Source organism: Phyllobates terribilis, unplaced genomic scaffold (assembly GCF_046119375.1).
Source record: "Phyllobates terribilis strain yellow unplaced genomic scaffold, ASM4611937v1 Scaffold_715__1_contigs__length_759695, whole genome shotgun sequence".
Classification (NCBI taxonomy): Eukaryota; Metazoa; Chordata; class Amphibia; order Anura; family Dendrobatidae; genus Phyllobates; species Phyllobates terribilis.
Genome location: NW_027363475.1, coordinates 185,144 through 199,649, shown reverse-complemented (window position 1 = coordinate 199,649; position 14,506 = coordinate 185,144). Strand labels below are relative to the sequence as shown.

Below are 14,506 nucleotides of genomic sequence, written 5' to 3'. Positions count from 1 at the left end.
GCTCATGGGCGTGGAGAGCAATTAATATTAATTTTCCTTAATAGCGCGCACACTGTAGCAGCAGCGCGGCTCCTGCTGCCGTTCTACGGTCTGTCTGCCTGCTATTAAAGATCATGAATATTCACTAGAATCCACTCCCATGGGTTGTAGTGCATATTCATGGTCTCTAATATCGGGCACACAGACCGCAGAGCGGCAGCAGGAGCCGCGCTGCGGGTACAGTGTGCGTGCTATTAAGGAGAGTGAATGGTCACTGCTCCCCAAGCACACAGTTCTGGTGCGGGGAGCGGTGACTATTCCGGCACAGCATCTCACACTGTGTGACGGCGCATGGCAGTAATGCCATGCACGGCTCACACAGTGAGAGTGTCGGCAGCAGAGCAGGACGCAGCGCTGGAGGAGAGAGGAAGTGAGTATAATTGTTTATTTTTGTGTGTGCAGCGTGATGGGAATCAGGGGGTGCCAAGCATACCAGGATGGGGATCAGAGGGTGCCAAGCATACCAGGATGGGGATCAGGGGGTGCCATGCATACCAGGATGGGGATCAGGGGGTGCCATGCATACCAGGATGGGGATCAGAGGGTGGCAAGCATACCAGGATGGGGATCAGGGGGTGCCATGCATACCAGGATGGGGATCAGGGGGTGCCATGCATACCAGGATGGGGATCAGAGGGTGGCAAGCATGCCAGGATGGGGATCAGGGGGTGCCATGCATACCAGGATGGGGATCAGGGGGTGCCATGCATACCAGGATGGGGATCAGGGGTGCAATGCATATCAGGAAGAGGGATAAGGGGTACCATGCATACCAGGATGAGGGGTGCCTAGCATACCAGGATGGGGATCAAGGGGTGCCATGCATACCAGGATGAGGGGGGGGGCATGAATACCAGGATGAGGGGTGCCATGCATACCAGAATGAGGGGTGCCATGCATGCCAGGATGGGGATCAAGGGGTGCCATGCATGCCAGGATGGGGGATTGGGGTGCCATGTATACCAGGATGGGGTATTTGGGTGCCTAGCATACCAGGATATGGATCAAGGGGTGCCATGCATATCAGGATGGGGATTAGGGGTTCCATTCATATCTGGATGGGAATGAGGGGTGCCATGCAGATGGGGATGGGGGCCACATATAACAGGAAGGAGGGGGCCATATATACCAGGATGGGGGATATTAACAGAATTGGGGAACATTGCCCCTATAACTGTGTCAGCAGACCCCCTTTCCTTAACAGTGCATCATGACCACAAGTTTTTGCTTAATTTTTTTTTCTATATTCCTCCTCTAAAACCTAGGTGCGTCTTATGGTCCGGTGCGTCTTATTGACCGAAAAATACAGTATTTTTTTTAAAAATCAAATGTTTAACGTGTTAAAAAATAAAATGTGTCTTTTGCTTTTCACAGAATTATTGGTGCCAATTTTCTTTTGAAACATTTTATTATCTGCGTTTTTCTGGTGTTTTTCTTGTAATATAGGAAAGCCTAAGGCCAGAAATAAACCCCATAAATACTGTACATGGAGACTTTGATATCAAATAATTTCTCTCTGTGGTGTTTGTACAAACAAAAAAGATTTAGAAATGCCTCAAACTTCTATGTGTGAATCAGACATGAGATCTAACGTGATAGAAGATTACAGACCAGGGAAGACGGGAAACATATAGACGGCCGGTGATGATGTAGTCAATGATGAACTCTGGCCAAATATGTTTCTAGAGGCGTAGTAGAAGATGAAGATGTCGTCCTCATCATGAAGTAATTATTTCTCATGTCATGTGTAATGAATATCTCCTGCAGTATTGCTAATGCCGATTCCAGTGTCTGTAAATGAGACGAGAATTAGCTTTATGGAAGATGAGTCTATGAGAAACGTGTTCAGCTGCAGACTCCAAGGAAGAAACTGCTTGTTGTCTGTGGCCTAAAATATATAGGTTTTATTACTAGATGTAAAGAAGAAAACCAAATACTGTAAAATAATAAATCTCATATGTTTCCCTTATTATCTCCAGTAATTGTATTATTACACAGGATTTTATGATGTTACATCAACTCCCCTTCTTCTCATTCAGGTCCCTACAATATCGGATCCTCTCAGTGAAGATTTTCTATAGAAGAGAATCTTCCAGATTGTCCATGTCCATCTTTGATGGGTAAGAGACAAGATGGTGGAGAGGATATTACACCTCACCCTAGAGATCCTCTTTCGTCTTACTGGAGAGGTGAGAGATTCTGATGACGTCCCATTACATCATTCTTATCTATGGGAATAACAGATGGACAGAACTGGAGAGGTGAGGACCCTGGAAATGTCTGTAGTGAGATTTATTAATGTGTCTCTCCATAACCAGGATTACACAGTAGTGAAGAAGACCTCTAGTGAGCGCTGTCAGGACCCTGTGTCTGAGGGATGGGAAAGACCCCTGAGCCCAATCACGGAGCCTTCACCTCACCCCCTGATACATGAGGACATCAATGACCAAAAGATCCTAGAACTCGCCTACAAGATGATTGAGCTGCTGACTGGAGAGGTGACACTGCTGGGAATGCTGGGACATTATACATTAATGCTATGAAGGGATCAGGGGGATGATTGTATCATTGTATGTGTCAGGTTCCTATAAGGTGTCAGGATGTCTCCGTCTATTTCTCCATGGAGGAGTGGGAGTATTTAGAAGGACACAAAGATCTGTACAAGGATTTCATGATGGAGGTTCCCCAGCCCCTCACATCACCAGGTAATAGACAGGACTAAATACACACGGCCTATAATTATCTGTATGTAAAGAATGAATTCAGGCCCTGTGTTTCAAGCAGATCTATCCAGTAAGAGGACAACACCAGAGAGATGTCCCTATCCTCTTCTTCCACATGACTGTAAACAAGAAGATCCCAATGTTCCTCAGGATCATCAGGTAGATGGAGAGAAGGTGTCATGAGATCTCCCCTATGATGTGTAGACGGCTGTGAAGGTCTTGTGCTCAGTCTTGTTTTATCCACCAGTATTATATGTTTTATACTTGTGTAATGAGAACGATGGAGATGGCAGGATTAGAGCTGATCATAGATGGGACTTCTCCATCTGTCTTGTGACTTTTACAATATTTGTTTTCAGAGTGAAGATCTGACCCATATTAATACTACAGAGACATATGTGAGGGGTGATGAGTGGTGTAAAGAGGAGATTCCTACATATGACTACCCAGGTGAGTAGTAACCACTAAATGCAGAGAAGTCACAGATTCTTCTCAGTCACCGGCTGTGGCTGCTTTATCGATGGTGTAGTCCAGCCGTATCACAATTATGTGATGACCATTTTGCCACAAGACTACAAAATTCTCCTACACCCAGAACTGTTGAAATGGCTTTGAGCATTGAAAGCCCTTTTCTATAGAACTTACAACCTGGGAGATCCACCTACCCCCTGGGATTAGAAGACACTGACCGGTACGTTCCCAGATCTGTAAACTACAAAGCTAAATGACAGCGTAAGTAGAATGTGCTGACAAGTTAGAAAATCAGTTGAAGAAAAATGTGATGGGCCAGTAAGAGAAATCGGAGGGTAATGATGCTGTTGGCTTCCTAGAACCCTGATATCTTATTGGCTGAATCTACCTTCTCTCCCCTCTCTGCTGCTGAATGTGCTCATATGGTCCCATATGAGCCACTCTCTTGTTGCCTTGGCTGTATGTTTTGGGTCATTGTCTTGCTGGAAGACTCAGCCACGACCCATCTTCATTGCTCTTACTGAGGGAAGGAGGTTTTTGGTCAAAATCTCGCAATACATGACCATATCCATCTTCCCTTCAGCACGGTGCAGTCGTCATGTCCCCTTTGCAGAAAAGCACCCACGAAGTATAATGTTTCCCCCCCATGCTTCACAGTTGGGACGATGTTCTTAGAGTTGTACTCATCCTTCTTCCTCCAAACACGGCGAGTTGAGTTAATTTCTAAGAGCTCAATTTTTGTCTCATCTGAACACAGCACCTTCTCCCAATAACCCACAGAATCATCCAGGTGTTGATTGGCAAACTTCAGATGGGCCTGCACATGTGCCTTCTTGAGCAGGGGAACCTTACGGGCACTGCAGGATTTTAAACCTTTAAGGCATAATGTGTTACCAATGGTTTTCTTGGTGACTGTGGTCCCAGCTGACTTGAGATCATTAACAAGTTCCCCGTGTGTAGTTTTAGGCTGATCTCTCATCTTCCTCATGATGAAAGGTACCCCACGATGTGAGATTTTGCATGGTGCCCCAGATCGATGTTGCTGACAGTCATTTTGTATTTCTTCCATTTTCTTACTATTGCACCAACAGTTGTCTCCTTCTCGCCCAGCTTCTTACTTATGGTTTTGTAGCCCTTTCCAGCTTTGTGCAGGTCTTTGATCTTGTCCCTGACATCCTTAAAAGCTCTTTGGTCTTGGCCATGTTGTAGAGGTCAGAGTCTGACTGATTAATTGAGTCTGTGGACAGGAGTCTTTTATACAGGTGACTATGTAAGACAGCTGTCTTTAATGCAGATAACGAGTTGATTGGGAGCATCTAACTGGTCTGTAGGAGCCAGAACTCATAATGATTTGTAGGGGATCAAATACTTATTTCTCACTGCAAAATGCAAAAAAAATTATCTAATTTATACAATGTGATTTTCTTGATTTTTTTTTTGAGGGGGGGATATTCTATCTCTCAATGTTAAAATTAACCTACCCTTAAAATTATAGACTGTTCATGTCTTTGTCAGTGGGCAAACTTACAAAAACAGCAAAGGATCAAATACTTATTTCCCCCACTGTATGTCTAAGCTGTGCGTGGTTGATGGCTGTAATATACATTTATTCACGCCTGCAGGAGATGTGGTGCCATGGCTCCAGCCCTGGTTTCATGGATTCACTCCACGTCATAAATTCCATTATGTTTTCAATCCTAAGGAATTCAGATTACTGCACAATCTCTCCTGAAATGGGGGCGCTAATACTTTCTTTACTCTTCTGTTCAGAACTCATCATAGCTCCAATGGTCCATCATAAACGAGTGCAACTCTGATTTAGTGTTGGAGCTCTTCCCTTATACATATGTTGCTATTAGGGGATGTAACGTGTTTTCTTTATTCTATTTGTATGATTTGTGGTGGGATTGGCTGGCCTCACTTATGTGAGTCTGCAATTCCCTGGTAGTCTTTAAAAATAAGGTCTCCATTGCCTTTCCAAAATGTCAGAATCTAAATTTACTAGCTGTTCTGTGGAGTGAGATGGGAAGAAGAATAGTCAGGTAGCCGGATCAGAACCAGGAGGGCAGGGAAAATACAAAATCAGAAGACACAAAAGTAGTCAGTAAACGGGCCGAGGTCACAACAGAAAACAAATACACAAGCCGTGAGCTGAGCACAGAGGACTGAACCAGAGGAGAACAAGGCTGGATCTGGCAGCTTTCGGCAATATGCTTCCAGCTTTAGTAGGGTGTGGTGCTCTCCAAATGGCTGAAGCAGGGAGCAGATTACTCCAGCTGGACAGAACACACACCCATACTGCCAGACTGGATGGTACTACAGGTCCCAGCAACCCTAATCTTAGTGGCTGGACAGAGCCTGCGCAGAGTTTCTGGTTCTGACGTCTCCTCCATCACCAGCGCCGTCTGCAGAATGAATAAGGCGGCTCCTGGTGACAGAAGCAGATGTCCCAAGAGCAAATCCAGATGAAATGGGACAAACCATTTGCGGAAGCTCTAATATGACAAAATGGCAGAAAAAAGGAGCAGTAGAAATCCCCATAAAGTGACTCATTTTGGAAATTATAACCCTCAGTGAAATAATCTATAGGAGTAGTGACTATTTTGACTCCACAGTCGCTTTCCGGAAATTAGCACGCAGTGGATGTTGGAGAGTGAAAATTACAAATATACTACTTTAATACCCAACACATAGTGCCCAGATTGTGCTCCAGGAGACACACACCGTAAATTAAGCGGGTTCTTCTCACTATAGTAATGCCGAATACATGGATGCTATGTGGTTTGGGCACACTGCAAGGCTCAGAAGTGAGGGGAGATTTGACTTTGGGGGAGCGGATATTGCTGGATTGGTTTATAGAAGCCATGTTGCTTTTCAAGAGCCTTTGAGCCACTAATAATGTGGAAACCTCTGTTTTTCCATTGACAGATGATGGACCTGAGTGGGGGCTTGTTTTTTGTGGGATGAGTAGAAGTTTTTATTGGTATTATTTTTTCACTACATAACATTGTTTGGTGGCTTTATATTTCATATTTGGGAGACAGAATGAACAAACAGTTGAACACCACGCTCCATTGGTTCATCCTATGAGGTTTTCTATTAGACTGTGAACTGTCATTATCTTGGTGAATAATTCAATATTTTACATAACTTGCCATTTCACAGACGTTAAGTAGAAATTTTCAAAAATATAATATTCAGGGATATTTTTATTCATAAATAATAATTGGTTTTATTCTTGGCAGATGACTATACCAGGAGATCAGAGGGACAGCTGACATCTTCAATTTTTACATCAAATGATCTGGAGATCCCACAGGATACAATTGAAGTGAATGCCATTACTCCAGATAAACCATCATCCCTTCACAGCAAAGATCTGTCATCTGATCCTTTGAAACAGGTCCTGTCTTCGGATTCATTACTGACTACTAAGGAAAATCAAAGTTACAAAATAAGCATTAAAAAACAAATTGCTCCTAAAGCAAAGAAGCCATTTTCACTTTCAGAATATGGAAATAGTTTTCCCTTCGAAAAGTCTTTTCTTAAATATCAAAACCTTTACCCAGCAGAGAATAGATTTTCTTGTTCCAAATGTGGGGAATGCTTTAACCAGAAAACAGATCTTGTTAGCCACCAGAGAACTCACACAGGGAAGAAGCCATTTTCATGTTCAGAATGTGGGAAATGTTTTGTGAAGAAATCATCTCTTCTTAGTCACCAAAGAACTCACACAGGGGAGAAGCCTTTTTCATGTTCAGAATGTGGGAAATGTTTTAACCGGAAAGCACATCTTGTTATCCACCAAAGAAATCACACAGGGGATAAGTCATTTTCATGTTCAGAATGTGGGAAATGTTTTAGCCATAAATCAGCTCTTGTTAGTCACCAAAGAACTCACACAGGGGAGAAGCCTTTTTTATGTTCAGAATGTGGGAAATGTTTTAACCGGAAAGCACATGTTGTTAGCCACCAGAGAACTCACACAGGGGAGAGGCCTTTTTCATGTTCAGAATGTGGGAAATGTTTTGTAGATAAATCAAATTTAGTTGGGCACCAGAGAATTCACAAAGGAGAGAAGCCTTTTTCCTGTTCAGAATGTGGAAAATGTTTTACCCTGAAATTAACTCTCAATAAACATCAAAGAACTCACACAGGGGAAAAGCCTTTTTCATGTTCAGAATGCGGGAAATGTTTTGTGAAGAAATCATCTCTTTTTAGTCACCAAAGAACTCACACAGGGGAGAAGCCTTTTTCATGTTCAGAATGTGGGAAATGTTTTAACCGGAAAGCACAGCTTGTTATCCACCAAAGAAATCACACAGGGTATAAGTCATTTTCATGTGCAGAATGTGGGAAATTTTTTAGCCAGAAATCAGATTTTGTTATGCATCAGAGAACTCACACAGGGGAGAAGCCATTTTCATGTTCAGAATGTGGAAAATGTTTTACCCGGAAAACAAATCTAGTTAGCCACCAGAGAACTCACACAGGGGAGAAGCCTTTTTTCTGCTCAGAATGCGGAAAATATTTTAACCACAAATCAAGCTTTAATAAGCACCAAAGAACCCACACAGGGGAGAAGCCTTTTTCCTGTTCAGTATGTGGAAAATGTTTTACCCTGAAATTAACTCTCAATAAACATCAAAGAACTCACACAGGGGAGAAGCCTTTTTCATGTTCAGAATGTGGGAAATGTTTTGCAGATAAATCAAATTTAGTTAGGCACCAGAGAACTCACACAGGGGAGAAGCCTTTTTCCTGTTCATAGTGAGGAATGTTGTGTGAAGGAATAATCTCTTAGTCACCACAGCAGTCACACAGGGGAGAAGCCTTTTTTATGTTCTTAATGTGAGAAATGTTTTACTTGGAAATCAACTCTTAATAAACATCAGAGAACCCATACACGGGAGAAGCCTTTTTCATATTCAGAATTTTGGAAATGTTTTAACTGAAAATTGCACCATGTTTGGCCTCATTGAAATGAAAACACTCATATCCAGATCCCGCGCCAGCGCCGTTCCAGCGGTGTCGGGACTCACGTTCCCGCGGTGTCGGGACTCACATTCCCGGAGCTCACATGAGGTTGTTACATCACTTGAGCCCTGCACAAAATCAGTGCCGGTGTAGCATCGGCGTCTCTGCCCCGTACTAGGCAGAGACGCCGTCCCTCTCACCTCCCCGCTCCTGGCGCGGCGTCCTCCAGCGCTTCTCTCCCCGCTGCTTCCGGCACTCGCTCCTTCCCCGGCAGTGTGCTTAGGGCGCGCGCGTGCGCTCCCCCTCTCTTAAAGGGACCGCGCGCGCCGTCCTAAGCAGTCCCCGGCCAATTGCCGGAGGACCTCCCATATTTAAGGCACCTCCTCCAAAATGGAGGTGTCCGAGCAATGTTGTTGCAAAGCCTTCACTCTGCTTCAGCCCTCAGGTCCCGTTACCAGCCAGTCACCTGCCAGATTCCTGCTTGTTACCTGCCAGTCACCTGCCGGATTCCTGCCTGTTACCTGCCAGTTAGCTGCCTGATTCCTGCTTGATACCTGCCTGATATCCGTTTACCTGCTTGCAAGCCTGTGGTCCGACGGTCTGCTTTCCTACACCTGTCAGTCTGTCTATGGACCAGCCTGCTCGCTCACCTGGGAGCGCTCATCTGCTACCTGCCTGCTAGCCTACCTGGAGGCTCCGCCGTCACTTGCCGTGACCACCTGCCTGTCCAGAGACTCTCGCCTGCTCACCTGGGAGCGCTCATCTGCTACCTGTCTGCTAGCCTACCTGGAGGCTCTGCCGTCACTTGCCGTGACCACCTGCCTGTCCAGAGACTCTTGCCTGCTCACCTGGGAGCGCTCACCTGCTACCTGTCTGCTAGCCTACCTGGAGGCTCTGCCGTCACTTGCCGTGACCACCTGCCCGTCCAGAGACTCTCGCCCGCTCACCTGGGAGCGCTCACCAGCCAACTGCCTGCTGTCCTTCTACCCAGAGACTGTCCCTGTCACTTGCCGTGACTACCTGCCCGTCTTCCCTGGGAGCCACCCGCCTCCTTACATGGACTGCCCCCTTGTATAGTTGCACAGAGGTTCCACCTCCCAGACCCGTTACAGTTTGCTCGGACCATGGAACCCGGTGGCCCCCAGATCTCCGATCTGCACCAGGAAGTCTTACGTCAGAAAACTCAGCAGGAGGTGGTACTGTCCTATCTATGGTCCGTTAACTCTCGTCTAGGCGCATTGTGTGACTTGTCTATGTCTACCTCTGGTCCAGCCGTGCCCATTCCTGCGGTACCGCAATCCAGTCCCTTCATGGTACCCGACTATGGACCTCGGCTTCTGGCACCTCCACGCTTTGCTGGCGAACCTACTTTAGCTCGGGGTTTCATAAACCAGTGCACCCTGCACTTTGAGCTATTGGCATACCAGTTCATCTCCGACCGAGCCAAGGTGGCCTTCATCATGTCCCATCTTACTGGGGAGGCACTGGCATGGCTAAATCCCCTGTGGGAGAGAGGGGATCCCCTGGTATCCGACCTGCCGTCTTTCCTCGCTGCTTTCCGGAAAGTCTTCGATGAACCTGGACGGAAAACCTCTTCTGCCTCCTCACTGCTACGTCCCCGCCAAGGGAGTCTCACCGTGGGCCAATATGCCATACGGTTCTGCACCCTCGCTTCTTAGCTTGCCTGGGAAAATGAGGCTCTGGTGTCCGTCTTCTGGGAGGGTCTTTCCGGTCGGATTAAGGACGAGTTAGCTGGTCGGGACATTCCTACCACTCTGGATGACCTGGTGTCACTAGCTACCCGGATTGGCATCCGGTTCCAAGAACGTGCCAAAGAGACTACCTGGGAGAAAGACTTTTCTTGCTCTGCTCCTACTTCCCTGAGACCTGCCTCTCAATCAGTCACTCCGCGGGCGCCCTCGCCTGAACCTATGCAGATCGACCAGACCAAGATGGTCAAATCTCGCCAAGAATCTCGCCGAGCCGAGGGAAGCTGTTTCTATTGTGGCAGTATGGAGCACTTCATCCGTTCCTGCCCGGAGAAGCCGGGAAACGCCAGTGTCTAGGACCGCTCGGAGAGGTCGTCCTAGACAAAAGTAAGCCCTCTCCGTCTCTGACTTTACCGGTCTCTATTGCTTGGGGAGAAAACCGTCACTTTGAACTTGCCCACCTGGATTCTGGAGCTGCTGGAAACCTCATCTCCCAGTCTCTGGTAGAGAGATACCGTATTCCCACCAAGTCCCTGGCTGAACCATTATCAGTCGCCTCCGTGGATGGAAGACTTCTCTCGGAGACCATCCTGCTCGTCACTGAACCCATAACCCTGCAGGTGGGAATGCTGCACTCTGAGGAAATCTCATTCCATGTGTTGTCCGGACTTTCTCACTCCCTGTTGCTAGGTCTACCTTGGCTCCAGACACACGAACCCGTATTGAACTGGCGATCCGGTGAAGTACTCCGATGGGGTCCAGACTGCCATAGGACCTGCCTGGTTCCGGTCCGCCCAGTTCGCCCTCCGCCTACTCCAGCTAATTTACCAGGTCTACCGGCTCCTTACTGGCCCTATGCGGACGTCTTCGGTAAGAAGGAAGCAGAGACGTTGCCACCCCATAGGCCATATGACTGCCCGATCGACCTGGTACCTGGCACCACTCCTCCCCGTGGGCGTATCTACCCGTTGTCTGCAGCCGAGACCCGGGCCATGTCTGAGTACATTGAAGAGAATCTGGCTAGGGGATTTATCCGGAAATCTACCTCCCCGGCTGGAGCCGGATTCTTCTTTGTCAAAAAGAAAGACGGCTCGCTACGCCCCTGTATTGACTATAGAGGACTCAATCTGATCACGGTTAAAAATAAATACCCCCTTCCGCTCATCTCTGAGCTATTTGATCGTCTTAAAGGCGCCAGGATCTTCTCCAAGCTGGATCTACGTGGAGCTTATAACCTGGTCCGTATCCGTCAGGGAGACGAGTGGAAAACAGCATTTAATACCCGGGACGGACACTATGAGTACCGTGTGATGCCCTTCGGTCTCTGCAATGCTCCCGCCGTCTTCCAAGAACTGGTCAACGACATCTTCCGTGACCTTCTTTACTCCTGCGTGGTGGTATACCTGGACGACATCTTGGTCTTCTCTCCGGATCTTCCCACACACCGGAGGGATGTTCGTCAGGTCCTGCTTAGGCTCAGGCAGAACCACCTCTATGCTAAATACGAGAAGTGCCTTTTTGAGCAGACCTCTCTTCCTTTCTTGGGCTATGTTATCTCCCAGACAGGCTTGCGAATGGATCCCGAGAAGCTCTCTGCTGTCCTAAAGTGGCCCGTCCGGAGGGCTTGAAGGCGATACAGCGATTCCTGGGCTTCGCTAATTACTATCGTCTCTTCATTCCTCACTTCTCGTCACGGACTGCGCCCATATCTGCGCTCACCCGTAAGGGAGCAAATCCCAAGGTATGGTCATCCGAAGCTGAGGAGGCCTTCCTTTCCCTGAAACGAGCCTTCTCCTCTGCCCCTGTGCTGCACCGTCCGGACTGCAACAAACAGTTCTACCTGGAGGTTGATGCCTCCTCCTCTGGAGCCGGAGCGGTGCTCACCCAGAAGTCTTCCTCTGGGAGAATGGTAACCTGCGGCTTTTTCTCTAAAATCTTCTCCTCCTCTGAGCGCAATTACTCCATAGGAGACCGAGAACTGCTTGCCGTTAAATTGGCGCTGGAGGAGTGGCGTTACCTGCTTGAAGGGGCTCTATACCCGGTGATCATCTATACGGATCACAAGAACCTGGCATATCTCCAAAATGCCCAGAGACTTAATCCACGTCAAGCCCGGTGGTCTTTGTTCTTTGCTCGCTTCGATTTCATCCTTCATTTCCGCCCGGCAGACAAAAATGTCGAAGCTGATGCCTTGTCCCGATCCTTCCTGTCCTCCGACCAAGAGGAGGAGCCTATGCACATTATCGACCCCTCCAAGGTGGCAAGACGTTCGTGGCGCCTCCAGACCGTGAGAGGGTTCTTCGCTGGGGTCATTCTAAACTAGCTGGCCATGCCGGCCAAAAAAAGACCTTCCTACTCATTTCCCGGCATTACTGGTGGTCTACCCTGCGTATGGATGTGGTAGACTTCGTCTCTGCCTGTTCATCTTGTGGTCGCAACAAAATTCCCAGACACTTACCAGCTGGTCATCTCCTGCCGCTTCCCATACCTGTTGCCCCATGGCAACACATCGCTATGGACTTCATTACCGATCTTCCTGTCTCTGCCGGGTGTACTGTCATTTGGGTGGTCGCGGACCGCTTCTCTAAAATGGCCCACTTCATTCCCCTGCCTGGTCTTCCATCTGCACCTGAGCTGGCTAAGGACTTTATTCACCATATCTTCCGTCTCCATGGCCTACCCCTCCACATCGTGTCGGATCGAGGGGTTCAGTTTACCTCACGCTTCTGGAGAGCCACATGTAAACTGCTGGACGTCACCCTGGACTTCTCCTCCGCTTACCACCCTCAGTCCAATGGTCAAGTGGAGCGGATCAATCAGATCCTTACCAGCTATCTCCGGCACTTTGTTAATGCCCACCATTCTGATTGGGTGGACCTCCTTCCTTGGGCCGAGTTCTCTTATAATAACCACGAGAGCGAATCCTCTTCCAAGTCCCCGTTCTTTATTGTCTATGGCCAGCATCTCCGGATTCCGCTCCCTGTCTCAGTTTCTGTGGACAACTCTGCTGCGGAGTCTCTTGTCAGCGAATTTTCTACTATTTGGGAGAGTACCAGGTCCGCTCTTCTTCTGTCCTCTGAGCGGATGAAGAGATATGCTGATAAGAGACGTCTGGATCCGCCTCAATTCCGTCCGGGAGACAAGGTTTGGCTCTCGTCCAAACATGTGCGGCTCAAAGTACCCTCCTTCAAGTTGGGCCCTCGATTCATCGGTCCCTTCGAAGTCCTCAGGCAAATTAACCCTGTGGCCTACAAATTAAAACTCCCGGCCACCCTACGGATTCCCAACTCCTTCCACGTATCTCTCCTCAAACCCGTTGTCTTTAACTCTTTTTCCAATAATCCAGGTGCCCCTCCTGCTCCGGTTTCCGCTGATGACGTCTTTGAGGTAGAGAGTATTCTGGCCTCCAAGAGGGTAAGAGGAAAGACCTTTTTTCTGGTAGATTGGAGGGGGTTTGGTCCTGAGGAGAGAACTTGGGAACCCAGGGAGAACATCAACGCCCCGCTTCTCCTTGAAAAATTTCTTTCTGGCCAAAAAAAGAGGGGGCCTAAAGGGGGGGGGGTACTCTAGCATCGGCGTCTCTGCCCCGTACTAGGCAGAGACGCCGTCCCTCTCACCTCCCCGCTCCTGGCGCGGCGTCCTCCAGCGCTTCTCTCCCTGCTGCTTCCGGCACTCGCTCCTTCCCCGGCAGTGTGCTTAGGGCGCGCGCGTGCGCTCCCCCTCTCTTAAAGGGACCGCGCGCGCCGTCCTAAGGAGTCCCCGGCCAATTGCCGGAGGACCTCACATATTTAAGGCACCTCCTCCAAAATGGAGGTGTCCGAGCAATGTTGTTGCAAAGCCTTCACTCTGCTTCAGCCCTCAGGTCCCGTTACCAGTTACCAGCCAGTCACCTGCCAGATTCCTGCTTGTTACCTGCCAGTCACCTGCCGGATTCCTGCCTGTTACCTGCCAGTTAGCTGCCTGATTCCTGCTTGATACCTGCCTGATATCCGTTTACCTGCTTGCAAGCCTGCGGTCCAACGGTCTGCTTTCCTACACCTGTCAGTCTGTCTATGGACCAGCCTGCTCGCTCACCTGGGAGCGCTCATCTGCTACCTGCCTGCTAGCCTACCTGGAGGCTCCGCCGTCACTTGCCGTGACCACCTGCCTGTCCAGAGACTCTCGCCTGCTCACCTGGGAGCGCTCATCTGCTACCTGTCTGCTAGCCTACCTGGAGGCTCTGCCGTCACTTGCCGTGACCACCTGCCTGTCCAGAGACTCTTGCCTGCTCACCTGGGAACGCTCACCTGCTACCTGTCTGCTAGCCTACCTGGAGGCTCTGCCGTCACTTGCCGTGACCACCTGCCCGTCCAGAGACTCTCGCCCGCTCACCTGGGAGCGCTCACCAGCCACCTGCCTGCTGTCCTTCTACCCAGAGACTGTCCCTGTCACTTGCCGTGAGTACCCGTCCTCTACCCAGAGACTGTCCCTGTCACTTGCCGTGACTACCTGCCCGTCTTCCCTGGGAGCCACCCGCCTCCTTACATGGACTGCCCCCTTGTATAGTTGCACAGAGGTTCCACCTCCCAGACCCATTACAGCCGGTTT

General features: G+C 48.7%; 1 protein-coding gene across 1 annotated transcript; it reads left to right on the top strand.

Annotated features, from left to right (window-relative positions):
• The first annotated feature begins 2,058 nt into the window (after positions 1 to 2,058).
• LOC141236817 (uncharacterized) lies at positions 2,059 to 8,123 on the top strand. Its single transcript, XM_073668277.1, has 5 exons — positions 2,059 to 2,537; positions 2,621 to 2,744; positions 2,824 to 2,921; positions 3,122 to 3,212; positions 6,479 to 8,123. The coding sequence occupies exons 1-5, from the start codon at positions 2,283 to 2,285 to the stop codon at positions 8,002 to 8,004; spliced, it is 2,094 nt and encodes a 697-aa protein (XP_073524378.1). The 5' UTR covers positions 2,059 to 2,282; the 3' UTR covers positions 8,005 to 8,123.
• The last annotated feature ends 6,383 nt before the right edge of the window (positions 8,124 to 14,506 follow it).